This window comes from Helianthus annuus, chromosome 9 (genome assembly GCF_002127325.2).
Source record: "Helianthus annuus cultivar XRQ/B chromosome 9, HanXRQr2.0-SUNRISE, whole genome shotgun sequence".
Lineage (NCBI taxonomy): Eukaryota > Viridiplantae > Streptophyta > Magnoliopsida > Asterales > Asteraceae > Helianthus > Helianthus annuus.
Genome location: NC_035441.2, coordinates 180,307,037 through 180,322,305, shown reverse-complemented (window position 1 = coordinate 180,322,305; position 15,269 = coordinate 180,307,037). Strand labels below are relative to the sequence as shown.

The 15,269-nt window shown below is 36.9% G+C and overlaps 2 protein-coding genes across 3 annotated transcripts; one reads left to right on the top strand and one right to left on the bottom strand.

Annotated features, from left to right (window-relative positions):
• Positions 1 to 2,582: 2,582 nt before the first annotated feature.
• LOC110879897 (protein ROOT INITIATION DEFECTIVE 3) lies at positions 2,583 to 5,935 on the top strand. Its single transcript, XM_022128435.2, has 8 exons — positions 2,583 to 3,158; positions 3,307 to 3,394; positions 3,699 to 3,832; positions 3,929 to 4,073; positions 4,537 to 4,739; positions 4,829 to 4,950; positions 5,431 to 5,654; positions 5,739 to 5,935. Exons 1-8 carry the CDS (start codon positions 2,932 to 2,934, stop codon positions 5,799 to 5,801), a joined length of 1,206 nt encoding a protein of 401 aa, XP_021984127.1. The 5' UTR covers positions 2,583 to 2,931; the 3' UTR covers positions 5,802 to 5,935.
• Positions 5,936 to 6,232: 297 nt separating this feature from the next.
• Positions 6,233 to 9,942, bottom strand: LOC110879896 (probable inactive leucine-rich repeat receptor-like protein kinase At3g03770). 2 transcript variants are annotated; one of them, XM_022128433.2, is made up of 7 exons: positions 8,238 to 9,942; positions 7,907 to 8,040; positions 7,296 to 7,539; positions 7,012 to 7,223; positions 6,895 to 6,920; positions 6,698 to 6,809; positions 6,233 to 6,616 (listed from the first exon to the last, which is right to left on the bottom strand). In XM_022128433.2, the coding sequence occupies exons 1-7, from the start codon at positions 9,505 to 9,507 to the stop codon at positions 6,401 to 6,403; spliced, it is 2,214 nt and encodes a 737-aa protein (XP_021984125.1). In that variant the 5' UTR covers positions 9,508 to 9,942; the 3' UTR covers positions 6,233 to 6,400. The 2 variants fall into 2 exon arrangements, with proteins under 2 accessions (XP_021984125.1, XP_021984126.1); XM_022128434.2 differs by having other exon boundaries at positions 7,012 to 7,220; positions 8,238 to 9,941.
• Positions 9,943 to 15,269: the final 5,327 nt, after the last annotated feature.

Genomic DNA, 15,269 nt, shown 5'->3' with positions numbered 1-15,269 from the left:
TGTCGTGGGATGTCAGGGTCCGTCCACACCGCCCCCCACAAGCTTGTTCCGTCCTCGCCGTCCCCCTCTCGACGCCCTTGACGATGCAACGGTAATAATTATAGCCGTTTTTTAACGGCATGATTTAAAAAAAAAAATCAATTTTTATATAAATAAACCAATCTTCTACCTTTATTCACACAATCTCAACCCAAACCTCCCTTAGTTTTATACAATCTACAATATTTTTTAAACCCCTCTCGCTATTATTTTTAAATTATCTTATGTTTTTAATTTTCAAGTAATGTAATGTTTTTTTAAGTTATTTAATATTTTTTTTAATTTGTATTGTTTTCATTAATAAGTTACGTAATTTTATAAAAAGAAGAGGATCATCCTTTACACCCTTTAGTCTAATCCGGGCTTAGACCCGAATTTGTATTGTTTTCGTTAATAAGTTACGTAATTCTATAAAAAAAAGAGGATTATCCCCTACACCCTTTACTCTAATCCGGGCTTAGAACCCCAACAATAAATTAAAAGTTTATAATTAGCCTTATTCTAGTATCCCGGTGCATCAGAAATTTGGGCTGTAGATAAGTCAAAGCTATTTGGACTAGATAGTAGATCCTATAAAATGGGCCTAACATTTGTTTCACAAATTAAATTTTGCTAACTAATTAAATGTTTGGTATTTACAGTAAAAAAAGCGAAAATCATTTATGTTATACACTTGAGATTGCTTATTTAATTTGAAAAGTGTTTTTTTTTAAACGGTTAACAAACTCAATTCCGAGTACTCTCGGGGCACCCACTGGACAAACGGAGTACTCCGAGAGTAACCCGAGTCCACCACCAATTCCGGGGAAAACCCGGTAACCCACCCGTCCGTAGGCACGACAGTGAAATTACCAGTAAAACTCGTTTGGCTCAAGGAACCAACCCAGGTTTCCCTGGGTCTCCTATCATTGCCCACCAGTGCCTCACTCTGCACCAAGTGAGAGTCGAACCTGCATCTCTCAAGAGAAATGCAAGCCCTCCACCACTTGATCTAGGAAAAGTGTTTTTTTTTAAGTGTTCATTAACTTATAACCTTTTCAAAAAAAGTTTTAAAAAAATGTTTGGGTTAGCTTTGTGATGGAAAAAGTAAAATGATAAAAAATATGACAAATTTCCATATTTATTTGTTATTTTAAAGGGTAAGGTTACATTGGTTATTTTACGTTGAAAAAGCTAAAATTATTTAAAAACCATGTTTTTAGGATGGAGGGAGTGGTCATCAAATGGTGAGTGTTTAAACAATTTTCTAACCAATAATGTCATGCAATGTCAAGTCCCTACTCCACTCTCCATTTTGCACTCAATCACTAGCAACGGTCAAACACATGAAGAGTGGTAAACAATTTAAAAAAAAAAATTGTGATTGGTTGAAAGGCGTTGGGGGCTACCATTAACCCTCTCTCTCTTCTTTATATTATCTTCTCTTTCGTTTCTCACTCGGTGAGTATACACCAACTTGGACACTCCCCACTCACCGATTATACCCCTGACAATGGTTCCTCACGCGGAAAACTCCTCTCCCCGAAGTAATCCCCGAGTCCCGAGAACACTCCCTCCACCCTTATGAGTTTTAAAAAAGAGAAATTTACGAAAATGTCCAAGAATATTGTTGACTTACGAAAATGGCCATCTCATGCGTCTGTGGAGAAGCGCATCACCGATTACGAGACACCTTTTGCGTCTGCAGGGCTCATTCATGCGTCCACCAATGCAGAAGTGATACGTGTCTCATCCCATCATTCCATGCGTCTGTGACTTATCCCATGCGTCCGTGTCTCGTACCGGGATGCGTCTGGAAGTGTCGGGATGCGTCTGAAAGTACCGGGATGCGTCTGAAAGTTGTAGCCATCTCCGGCTCCATCTCCGGTGAGTTGCAGACGCCTCCGGCTCCGTCTCCGGCAACCATGGCGGCGGTTGGGATTTGGGGGTGGAGGTCTATGGATCGTTTTCACATCTAAACTTTTTTCATTCTTGTAGGTTGCTAGTGAAGCCAGGTTTTCAGCTGAAGAAATCGCATTCTGTACAACAAATCATAAGTTTTGGCCATGCAAATACAAGTACTTGATGCAGAAGCTTTCATGGTCATCAGTATCAGCTATTCTGGCCGGTTGGGATTTGGGGGTGTAGGGGCTAGGGTGGGGTGGGGTGGTAGATGGTGGGTCCTTATGTTCCTTTCCAAAATATGCTTTAATCAGTAGGGTCTCACATGTTTCACATAATTTTGGCTGGATCCATACACGTGTCCATTTAAGAAAGAAGAACGCATAAGAGGGCTGATGCCCTGTTCTAATGAGGCATAAGATGGTTATTTTGGAAAATGATATTGGTCAATGGCATTTTCGTAAATAGCTCTTTAAAAAACAACTTTTTATTCAATGAAAAGCAATTTAATCATTGTGAAAACACTTTTTTAACTTGTTCGTTACTCACAATCCCAAACACCCTGTTGATCATGAAAAGAAGCAAGCAGCAGAGAATGATATTATGGGGGTGTTTGGCCTAGCTTTTTTAACAAAGCTTATAGCTTTTTTAGCTTTTTTTACAAAAATAAGCTTAATTTAGTGTTTGGTTTAGCTTTTTAAGCTTATGCTTATTAGCTTATATAAGCTAATTTTAAGAAGCTTACTTGAAGATGGTTTTTTAGCTTATTTTGAAAAAGCTTCTTTGTGTAAGGGTAAATGATATAAAAAAAGCTATAAGCTAATCCAAACACTTAAACAAGGCTTATCAAATGATAGAAAATAAGCTATAAGCTACTTAAAAATATAAGCATAAGCAAAAAAAAAATAAAAGCTAGGCCAAACACCCCCTATATCAAAAGCATTACAAACAAACTGACATGGCGATCCCCAAATTATTCTTCCATACACACACCAGTGGTGAATTGGAAGGATGAAGGAAGCGTTGGTGGTGTGCGGTGACAACAATTTAACGGTGGGATTGACGATCTGGGACATCGAAACAGGGGTTCATCTTCTTCACATACCCACTTGTGCTTCACCTGTTCATGGAATCACCTGTTTGAGAAATCAATACTTGATTGCTTCTCAGATTCATCGTCCTGGTTCCGTCGCCGCTGGCGTCATCTTCACCTGGCCATTCTCTATAAGGTATTATTTATATTCCCCATTCAATTCAACTCCTTACAAGTGTTTTTTTGTTTTTTTTTTTTTTTTTGGGGGGGGGGGGGTGTCAATGTGAAAAAGAAAATCAGCTCTTACTAAGAAGCTAGAAATTCGCAGCCTCGTGCATCTTTACGGAGCTTACTGTTGAAGCCATTGAGCCGGTTTCCAGTAAAAAAGACGGTATATATTTAGCTGGTGGCGCAAGCTCTGGAAATGTTTATCTTTGGGAGGTAAATGGTTATCTATTACACTCACTATACACTACAACTAGCCACCTTTTCCCTCAAATTAATTTCTATTTCAACAGCATTTCAAGATTATGTTAGGATCAAAATCATACACACGATAACTGGCACAAAACTAAAGGCTAAAAAAAACAATATTTACTTAGTTCACCAATCTTCCTACCATCTGCAGTTATTGCTACGATTCTAAGGGGGTGTTTGGTTTGCGTTTTAAATTTGACTATGGTTGTATGTTTCCTTAATTTTGTCACAGATGCAAATTGTATCTTGTTATTGTATATTGCATCAGGTGGTAGATGGGAAGCTGCTCAAAACATGGCATGCACATAACTCGCCGTTAACCTGCTTGGCGTTTTCTGACGATTCTTCTCTTCTTATATCTGGTTCCGAAGATGGAAGCATAGTTGTCTGGTCAATGATAAGGTGACACATGCCTATTGTTTCTCCAATTTCATTCATTTCCAGCAGCCATTGAAAAATATATTAAAAATCCTTAAAATGATCTTCAATTTTTGACAGTTTGTTAGATGAGACAGACTCGGGATCTTTAAGTACACCCCTAAGCGTTTTAGCCGCCCATGAATCTTTCGTAACTGGCCTCTTACCATCGTCAATTGTCTCTAACTCGGTTTTTGTGTCAAGTTCTCTTGATGGCACTTGCAAGGTTATTTGAAATTTGTAATATTATCTTTTGATATTTGTGTACTTTGAGGTGGCAAAATAGGTGGATTTGGGTTGAATGAAAAGACTTATTTTCATATATATATATAAATCGTTGGTGAGTCAAATTCATTATAAAACTTACATGATTTTAATACAACGTATTTTTTTTCAATATAACGATTTAGGACTTCTACACATAGGAAAATGTCACCTAATAGTTACCAAGTTTCTTTCAACTTCAAAAAACACTCAAGTTTCATCATTAGTGAAAAAAATATGAAATTTGGTTACTATATAACGATTTCCAACCCAAAAAAAAAAAAATACACTTTGGGCGACAGCTAGCCCGTTATAGATAAAAACATAACCCGATTCACCTCATTGATAAGTAAATGGGTCAAAATATCCACCTCTAAATATATCGAATAACTTGAATGTTACCAAATTATGCTTCTTCACAATAGGTATGGGACCTAGTAAATGGGAGTCTTTTGCAAACGTGGTTTTTTCCGCAACCAATAACCGCAACAGTTCTTGACCCTGCAGCGAGGTTTCTGTTTTCTGGAAGTGCAGATGGAAGAATATTCATGACCCCATTTGATGTTGGATTAATGAAGGAATCTACTGTTGAGTCAAAGCAACTAACACTTGAATTGACCGGACACAAGTTAGTATACCAATAAATGAATGTTATATTCTAAGCATATTTTTTAAAAAAATGCACAAGTTTGCTAATTATGGCAATGGAAATTCTAGGGAAGCAATTACGCCATTGACGTTTAGTAGATCTGGTCTCATTTCCGCTTCAGAAGATTGTACTGCTTGCGTATGGGATATTGTTGAAGGTGTGATTATTCGTAGATTTCACCATCATAAAGGTAACTTATATCCTTTAATGGACAATATTTTTTACTGTAAAAGTACTTTTTTAGTTGTCGTATTCTGTTTTTTTATTATTGGGTGCAAACGAGCCGAGCCTGAGCTCGACCAGGCTTGAGCTCGACTCATTGGTAGTTTATCAAGCTCGAGCTTGGCTCGTTTATTATCTATTAATTAATATATTAAATAAAAATAATATAAATAATAGACTCGATTAGGCTCGCGAGCTCCATAAGTGAAGATCGGGCTCCGGCTCGTTTACTAAACAAGCTTATTTTTAGGTTCGGGCTCGGCTGGTAAACAAGTTTAAATAAGCTCGGCTCGGCTCGTTTAGTAGACAACTTTAAATAAAGGGTAAATGTTATTAAATATTAATAAGAACTAATATTACATTTTTTTACTGTAATATTAGATCTTTTCGGTTGTCATGTTTTGTTTTTTATTATTGTTTCCTAGTGAATAATATTACCGGCTTGCAGGTTTTATAACTAATATGGTCGTGATCCCAAAATCTTCACTGATTCCGTCGAATAATTATCAGCGGAATTCTACACGTTTGCCGGTATCTTTGCTGCAAAAGTATTCTCAGCAAAATGATTTAATAAGATCAACTGTTACCCTTATATCTTCACCTGAAGAACAACAAAAAATTAGCCGATATCAAAGTTTCGATTTACTCAACTGGCAGATTCTTGATTTGGAGGTCTAGTCTCTAACTTTTGCCTGATTTTTTCGAAAAATATATCGACTTGTTTGACCATTGAATCTTGTTGTTTTGATGTGACAGATGGAAAGAACACCTGAAGCCTTACAGTTGAAGGTCGAAACAAATATTGAAAGTAGATTGTAGATTAATGGCTTATGGCATGACAAAACGTGTGATGGATATCAAGTTATAAACGATCACTTAAGGCCCTGTTTGCTTGATTTGATAAAATTCAGTTATTCTCTTGTTAAAGCTTGTTCAGACAGGTTTTCAACTTTTCCAAACTGGTCAAAATTTTGGGTGTCAATCGTGTCGGGTTGAATAATTAACCCCAACACGACCCATATATTCACCCGTATTAAAGACATCAAACGTAACTCGGGTAATCAAGTTGTAAACGGGTTGGTAGGTTTTAATATATGGGTTAACGGGTTTGTGGGTCAACTTCTTTAATCAAACGGAACAGGTTAAACATGCCATCCAAACAAGACCCGTTTAATTGAACATGTCAACGTAAACACAGCCTGTTTATTAAACGGGTTAGATACAGTCAGAAAGGAATTACGTTCATGTTGTGTTTCAAGCGATGTCATGAGTTGCAACCGATATAAGTTTTGCATTTTTAACATATTATTAGAAATAAAAGGTCACTGGAATAATATAAATATTTACATCTAAATTAAAAGCATAAGTATGGCATCTGCTTATTCTTCATCATGACAACACCACCAACACCCAATGAGTTAAACTATGTGAGCAGGGCGCTGTACATCGGCCTGAACTTGAGCAGCATATTGCAAGTGCCAAAGCACGTCTTCAAACGATGGCCGGGCCCACGAGTCGCCGACAAAGCATTTTTTAGTTATGGAGATTATAACCGACAAAGATTCCTGTGAGCACGAACCAAGTACAACGGGGTCCACGACTTTCCTTCTTTCGTTTTCTGTTCCAAATGACGCCTGAAACATCCAAACAAATTGTTTAAATCGCTTCAAAAGGCAACGTCTCTTTTTCATGTTAACATTGTTTAAAGAAAATACCATATCGTTCATCAGAAACTCGTCTTTTCTACATACAGCTGAAGGCCCGACTAGCGATTCAAGTAGAATCAACCCAAAGCTGTAGACATCATCCTCTAAGTTCTTCGTTTGCCTGCCAAAAAAATCCATCGAATAACTCTGTTTTATCTCAAACGGGTCAAACTAAATTTTACGTATACCAAGGAAAAAGCCCTTACCATGATTCAACGCCTTCCCCATTTGTCTGCAAAATGAAAAAAAAGTTTAAAAAAGGTTAGATTTTGTTATTGCATAAACAGGCTTTGGCGTGTAAATAACGCTAATATTGTACATACATCTTGTTTAATATCTTCTGCTATAATAGAAAGCCCATAGTCACTCAGCTTTGCCATCCCATATTCATTCAACAAAATATTATTCGCTTTCAATTTGTTGTTAAAGAAACCGGGAATGAGTCCAGTGTGAAGGAAATGCACAGCTTTAGCCACACCGGTTAATATTCGCAATCTGTCTTCCCATTTAAGCACATTTTCAGGATCATTCCCTGCTTTAAACAGTTAAACATTCACAAGTCGTAAATTCTCAAAGTTATGGCCATTTTATATACCGAAATACTTACCAGAAAGTAGCGAGTTATAGTTGCCGTTGTTCATGTATTCATAGACAAGGTGTACTTTGTTTGAAGCACTGTCATTTGGCCCTTCATTGCTAATGCAGTGTCCCAAAAGGCATACTAAATTTGGGTGTCGAAGCCTCGCAAGCAAATCCAACCTTAGTTTAAGGTTTCTTATTGTGTACTTTTTGGAGACGGTTAAATGCCTTATCGCAATGTCTGTTCCATTTGCTAGCTTTCCTTTGTAGATCTGGATAAAAGAAAGTTACTAATGTGTATAATCAACAATCTTACATGTTGAATATTAACAACCCAATCCATTGACTTATGAGTGGTTGACCATTGACATTATAGAAATAATTTCAAAGGAAACGGATTAAAAGTCTCCAAATATGTATTATTATTTATTGCCATAAATCGTTTTTTTAAGCTGTCATTGTAATAGTGTACTTTTTACAAACCGATGTCTCAAATCAAATCAACCCAATCTTATACGTTTTGAATATGATGGGTATAAAAATTTACGCTTTTTGACATGTTACTCGACCTTTCTGTCTAACCTGCCCATTTTGCCACGTGTAATTATTAGTGTGTACATTGTGCTTTTAAATTCGTACCTTGCCGGTTGAACCTTGCCCAATTAAGGTAGAACTATGGAAGTTGTTAGTAGCATCCTTCAACTCTTCAAAAGAGAACAATCTATGCTCCGGGATTCCTTCCGTACCCAACTTTGCAGTCTCGGAAACAAACCCTAATTAAAAAAATCATATTTAAAAAAAATGATGAATCATTGGGGGGGGGGGGGGGGGGGAGCTGTTTTTTTGCTTCCTAGTGTACATTTTACCAAAATTTTTATATGTATTGAGCCCCCCCCCCCCCCCACACACACACACACACCGTTTAAAAGTTCAAGATCTGCCATTGGCTCATGGTTTTCAAAACACTTACTTGCATTGGTTAAGAGCCCAGACGGATAGTCCGAGCCAGAATAGTCTTGCACCGGTTTCTGAGGCAATTTCGGTTCTGATAAGCCGCGAACGCAACTTTTCCTACGAATTACCACAAACCCGAATACCAAAAGCACTAGAACTAAAACACACCCTAAAACCACTCCCACAAGTATTACCGGATTCTTTCTTTTTCGTGAATCTTTGAAACTTTTCGGATCTACTTCAACTCCTCTAGCTTCCTCTACACAATAACTTGATGGATGTTGATGTTTAACATCATCAACCATTAAGCAATTCCCATCATACTTAACAGTCCTATTGTTGTTCATGTCATTGCTTAAACAAGAAGGTAGAGCGCCTGTAAACCGGTTTAGCGAGATATCTACAGCTGCGAGTTTGTTTCCGCATTGTAACCGGCTCGGTAGTTGACCGGTCAACTTGTTTGATGTTAGATTCAAGTAAGTAATGTATGGTAATGAGAAGAGTGAAGAGGGGGTGACACCAGAAAGGGAGTTGAATGAAAGATCAAGCTCTTGAAGGTTATTGAGTTGACCATATGTCACTGGAATTTGACCAGAGAATGAGTTCTTGCTGAGATAAAAAATGGTCAAACTTCTTGGTAAATTTGATAGATCTGGTAGTTGACCAGAGAAAGAGTTATCTTTGAGGCTCAAACTGGTCAAACTTGATAATAAGTCAACCCCATCAGGGAAACTACCATTCAAGAAATTCCCATCAAGATTCACACTTTTAAGACTTGCTAATCTTGTAAAAGTTGGAGGTATTGACCCATACAGGAAATTATACCTCAAATCAATGTACTCAAGTGTGTTTAATCTTTGAATTTTATTAGGGAGTGGGCCCCATATCCCTAAAGACACAAAGCTAAGAACTTTCAAGCTTGTTAATCTTGATAAAGTGGCAATCAAAGAGTCCATTGAGAAATTTTGAGAAAGAGTTTGTGAAGGAATTGGAAACCCATCAAAATTCAAACTTTTTACCTTTTTTGGCAGTTGTTGATCAGCAGAAAAGCCCATTATTTTGAGCTCTGTAACATAATTATTTTCACAAGTAATGTTCACTTGTGGTGATGACAAGTAACAGAAATCATTACTTGTGTTGTTGACCCAAAAATCCAGTTGCTTTGGGTACTCCAGCTGCTTTCTTAGCTGAAGCAAAACTTGTTTTTGTGAAGGTTGAATTGCATTTATAAAGAAAAAACTCCGTGAAAGAGTCAAGAACAGCAAGAAAAAGCTTGAAACCTCCATTAAAATGCTCTGTTTTTGCTCTGTTTTTGTGTCTTCAAGTTTACATAAATTGAGTTTATTGATAGTAAGTTAGTAACCCAACAAGAAAAACATAAACAAGAATACAAAAAACATAACTTTTAGGAACAAGAAGTCAAGATCCAATCCCTAAAAACAGATAACAGTCAACAGACATTATGCTCTGTTTTCCACTGTTCTATATGAAATCAAGATATGTTTTTTTTTTTAAACAAATAGGAGGAATCAAACTATAAGGAAGGAAACAAAGATGAAATATGGTGTGGGTAGTTGAAAATTAATGTGGGTGTGTAAGAAAGTTTCAGAAATTTGAAATTCCACTGCATTTAGTGCTGCCCACATGTAGTTTTGCTGCCATTGAAGATGACATATTATATCAAGAAATAAAGGTGTGGGCTTTTTGGGTGTTTGTGATTCCAATCTTTCTCATTGTTCTACGATCAGATATTTAAGCATAAAAGCAGAACCCACAAGAATTTAATTTAAGAAGAAATTTAATTTTCAAATTCACCTTTGTAATATGTACCTCATGCATGACATTTGGTACACATTAATATTGGATCATACCCACATGCCCAGCTTGTAGCAGGTGATTATTTTAGTCCCATTCTATAGAGTTATTGAGTTAATGTTCTAGACCCATCAAAATTAATAAAATTTATTAATTAAGATCTAGCATTCTGTTATTCTGTTATTTATTGAATTCTTTATAGTTTTCGTTTATTCGAATTTGAATTTAAATGTTTGTGTTATTAATTTATTACTAGTCAAACAAGTGATCCTTTTTTGACTTGACAAAATTTTTTAACGAAATAAAAGTCCGACTGGTCTAAGCCTACCATCACTAGTTTCAAGAAAAACCAACTGTGTGAAGGCCTATTGCTGAAAACCTGGTTAAGATCATATTCGAACTTAAGACCTAAGGCATCAAACCAAAATCTTCAATTCCTCTGCAATGCCAATTAAATCTTCACCTGGCAAATCTAACCTCTGTGCAAAAATCTGATATGATAAAAGTTATTTCCTAAGGGTGAAGGGGGTGCTCACCTAATAGGTGAGTCCCCTCTCTTACGCCAAACCAATCCCCGTGTGCCACGTCAACTCCCCTCTTAAACTCCCCTAACACCCCAATTTGATGGCGTCACTCCCCTCTTAGGTGAATTGGTTTTTTTTTTTTTAAAAAAAAAAAAAAAAAAAAAAAAAGAAAAGGTGTGATTGGACCGCTGCCTTCTCTCTCCTCCCTCTCTCTCGGTGAGCCGCCACCGGTCCCCCTCCATCTCTCCTCCCCGATTTCCTCTCCCGCATCATCGGCGGTGCTTTGCCGATCGGTGTTTCATGTCACCGAAGGGGTCCCCGAAGGGTGCCCCGTACGCCCTAAGCATTTTTAATCATTAGTTTCGTACTTTTTAACGGTAAATTAACGTACTCTTAAATACTAATATAGTTATACATTATAGAATTTAAATTCTTCATCTCGTTGATAGAGGAGATGTATCGTACCACCATATTATGTTCCTTGGCCCTTGAGATAATTTTTACAGGAAAACGTAAGTTTCACAATTGATATTTTATGCTTTACAAAAAATACGAATTTGATCATTAATTAAGTATCCATAATTACATAACACTCATGCTCTTTAAAGATTAAAATGGCTGTTTGTTAAAATTATTATTAAATAATTTTAAATGATCTTTTTACCAATTAAAATTAAAAGTATGGTTCTTATCACCTTTAATTAATTATACTTATTATTATTGAACATTTATAAAAGGCTTAGATAATGATATAATAAATTTAAAACCTTTTATTGTTATAAGTTTATAACTTTGTCTTATAAAAAGATTATAGTTTTGTATATTTATTAAAATATATTTTTTTTCTTAAAAGAGAGAGAGAATAACATTGAAGAGCTCACACACACGAGATAGTGAACTAATCTATCTCTATGATTTTCGCTCATCCTTTGGTTATAGACAGACCCATTCGATACGACGTTCATGGCTTCATCATCCGTCGGATGTCACGGTAGCCTCTTAATGTCTTAAAAAGGTTAGCCTCCCTCGCTCCCTCATGCCATAGCTAGATGATCAAATTACAAATGGGCAAATTGGGTATTGTCTATTCTTGGTGACATAGAGAGTAAGTAGAAGACAGGCTTGTGGCTGAGTTTTTAAATTATGAAATATGAAAAATTCCAAGTTGTGCCATTCCTTAATTTGGATATATTTATTTGGAGGCAAGTTAAAAGAATAACTTTTTAATATTTAAGACGTACAAAAGTACAATTCAATTTCCAAATACTAAACTCTTGCGATTTTTTTATTAAAACTTAAAATAACAAATATGTACTTTTCTAACTACTTAAAAGTTAAACTCCAGTTACTTAAAACATTTTAATTTTTATCAAAACATTATGCAAACCAAGTGTCCCTAGGCATCTCTCTCTTACTTATTAAAATGCTTTTTTTTTTTTTTTTTGTGTGTGTGTGTAATTCTAGGTCGTTAAAAATTGCCATTTCGTTCGCATTTAGTCCGTTAACTATTAATCATACTACAACTGCGACGATATTTGTTTAGCACCAAATATATCCGGTATGATTTCCAAAAAAAAACTTCTAAAAGTACTTAATATTTGGTGAAGTGATGCCAGGGGCGGACTCAATGTACAGTGAGCCGTAGCACGGGCTACGGCTCAACTTTCTTGGCGAAGTATAATTTTTCTTTTAATGTTCGTTTTATTTATCTAGGATACCCCTAAACAAATGTTAGGGTACCTCTAAGTGTTTGTGAAAATAAAATGAAATGAAAATTTACATTTGATGGAAACGAAAATTTATGGGAAGGAACTTGCACCTGGCACACATTGTTAAAGAAGGAAGAAGATGAAGTTATACTTAAAAATTAATATGATAATATGGCATTTGGGCAATAAATGAAAAGGCGGTACTATTCTACAGATGTTAGAAGTCAAATTTAATTAGAGTATTCTACCATTTTTACCAGCTAATCAGGGGCGGATCTAGGCCACTTTTGTGGGTTTTCAGGAACCCATTCGGTTTGGAAAAAAATTAGTGAGAACCTCGTATGGTTATGAAAAAAACAGTGAGAAATATTGAGAATCTAACAAAAGAAATCCAGTGAAAAATGACAGTAAATTACTTAGGGTGTAAGGGGTGCTCACCTAATAGGTGAGTCCCCCATCTTACACGTAACCAACCAGATCAAGCCACGTCAACTCCCCTAATACACTCCCCTAATACCCCTTTTTGATGGCGGCACTCCCCTATTAGGGGAGTTGGTTTTTTTTTTTTTGTTTTTTTTTTTTCTAAAATAATGCATGTTTATAAATTAAAAAAAGATTAATAAAAATAAAAATTAAATAAAAGACATTTCATTAAATTAAAAAAAAAAAACATTCGAACTAGAAAAAAAAATACATTCAACCTAGAAAAATATAAAAACAAACTACTCCTCGTCCGAATCAACTTCAAGGTGAGGCAAATCTAAACTTCCGAGATGCTCAACGAGATCGTGTTTTAGCCTCCAATGCGTGTCTTCGTCAATGAGCTCCGTATAGGCTGTATCATCGAAGACGGGTTCGACTGGAGGATCTTGAATATGAACCGGTGCTATCGCCCTTCCGTCGTCTTTTATAATCATGTTGTGTAAAATAAGGCACGTATACACGATGGACCTTATCTTTCTCACCGTTTTCGAACGCATTGGACGATTTAGTATTCCCCACTTCGACTTTAACACACCAAACGCCCGTTCCACATCTTTTCTTGCGGCCTCGTGTTGCCTCTTGAACTTTTTTTCGTTCGGGTCGTGTGGATATGGAAAAGACTTCACAAACACGGACCAGGTAGGGTAGATCCCATCAGTAAGATAATACCCGCGTTTGTATAAGTGGTTGTTCACTTGAAATGGACAATTTGGCGTCGTTCCGTTTCGTTGAGCAAGAAATAACGGAGATTGTTGCAGCACGTTGATGTCGTTTTGTGAACCCGCTGGCCCACAAAAAGCATGCCAAATCCACAAATCTTGAGACGCTACCGCTTCTAACATAACCGTCGGGTATTGATGATCGCCTCTCATGTATTGTCCACGCAATTCTGTGGGACACATTCTCCAGACGAAGTGTGTACAATCCAGACTCCCTAACATACCCGGTAGGTGATGCCTATCCTCATGAGCCTGATACAATAGCGCGACGTCGTGGCTCGTTGGTCTACGTAGGAATTCACCGCCATACCTTTTACATACCGTCTCGCATAAATATTCAAGGCACTCACGAGAGGTCCTTTCAGACATATTTAAATACTCGTCCCCCTCGTCTGGTGGGTTACCGGTTGCAAGTTGTTTAATTGCCGAAGTAACCTTTTGCAACGGTGTAAAGCTTTTCTTCATTCTCCCGTCTAAGCCTTCTTGAAACCACTCGTCATACGCTTCCACGTCACTAACAATTTTTAGGAACAAAGACTTGGACATACGAAACCTGTGACGAAAAGTATCTTCATTAAATTTTGGATTTTCATCAAAATAATCGGCCATGAGTGTCTCGTGGCCCCCCACACGATCTCGACGGACATAATTTTTTTTACTAGACGATGCCGTGTCTAGTAGCTCCGCTTGTTGGATGAGATTTTGGAAGAAAACTAAGCTACTATCGCTTGACGATGCATCTCCATCGTCGGGAAAGTCGGGTAGGGTAGAAAGAAACGGAAGCTTGGAATCCATTTTGTGTTTGAAAGATTTAAAAGTTTGAGAGTTTTGGTGTGGGTTTGTTGTGAATGTGGTAAAAAAAATGAATTAGATTGGTTAGTATATATTGTTTAAAAAAATTGAATTTTTTTTTTTAATAAATTCGACCGTTTACCAACGGTCAAATCTCGTTCAACGTGCAAAATCAATCGGCAAGCCCACACCCAAAAGCCACCCCGATTCGGGACCCCGCGGGGATGGCGGCGGTGTTCCCGATCGGGGAAAGGCTTCACCGAACGCTTCCCCGAATGCGCCCCGTACACCCTTATTTGTGTTTTTTTTCTTCACTTTGTTTATTTAGAGTTAAATGTCATTTTAGTACTTGTGCTTTGGGTCATTTTGTCAGTTTAGTCCAAATGTTTCATTTTTCGCATGTGAGTCCAAAAAGGTTTCACCGTTGCCATTTTAGTCCACTGGTTAACTTCATCCATTTTTTCTAATAACGAGAAGGGAATTCGGTCATTTTATATGTAATACTGTTAACTAGAAGGCCAATTCGGCCATATAAAATGACCGAATTGCCATTCTCGCTAACAGAAAAAATGAATGAAGTTAACACAGTGAACTAAAATGGCAACAGTGAAACTTTTTTGGATCCACAGGAGAAAAATGAAACCTTTGGACTAAATTGACAAAATGACCCAAACCACATGGACTAAAATGACATTTAACTCGCTTATTTATTATTTTACATGTCCCTAAACATTACTAGCCGCATAAGGCCCCTAAGGGTTTTCAAATTCTCAGAGATGACCCTAAGTAAAAGAAAATTTAAAGAGCCAATTTTTATTAGTCGGCCCTTTGGGGGCCATTGAATTGTCAGGGACGGGTCTAGGTAAAAGTTCTTTTAGGATACCCCTGAATTTTTCTTCTAGTTCCGCCACTGAGTGATGCAGAACTTAGAATTTTACATATGCATTGGTATCATATAAAAAATTAAAAAAAAAATGTAACAATATATTTGTCACAGAAGGCCCCA

Excerpts from the sequence above, each read along its gene's own strand:
- LOC110879897 (XM_022128435.2), top strand. The coding sequence starts at position 2,932 with ATGAAGGAAGCGTTGGTGGTGTGCGGTGACAACAATTTAACGGTGGGA. Across the intron at positions 3,833-3,928 it reads GTTGTCTGGTCAATGATAAG|TTTGTTAGATGAGACAGACT; the intron begins GTGACACATGCC and ends AATTTTTGACAG. Across the intron at positions 4,740-4,828 it reads CTTGAATTGACCGGACACAA|GGAAGCAATTACGCCATTGA; the intron begins GTTAGTATACCA and ends TGGAAATTCTAG.
- LOC110879896 (XM_022128433.2), bottom strand. The coding sequence starts at position 9,507 with ATGGAGGTTTCAAGCTTTTTCTTGCTGTTCTTGACTCTTTCACGGAGT. Across the intron at positions 6,810-6,894 it reads GGGGAAGGCGTTGAATCATG|GCAAACGAAGAACTTAGAGG; the intron begins GTAAGGGCTTTT and ends TTTTTTTGGCAG. Across the intron at positions 6,617-6,697 it reads AGTTTCTGATGAACGATATG|GCGTCATTTGGAACAGAAAA; the intron begins GTATTTTCTTTA and ends TGGATGTTTCAG.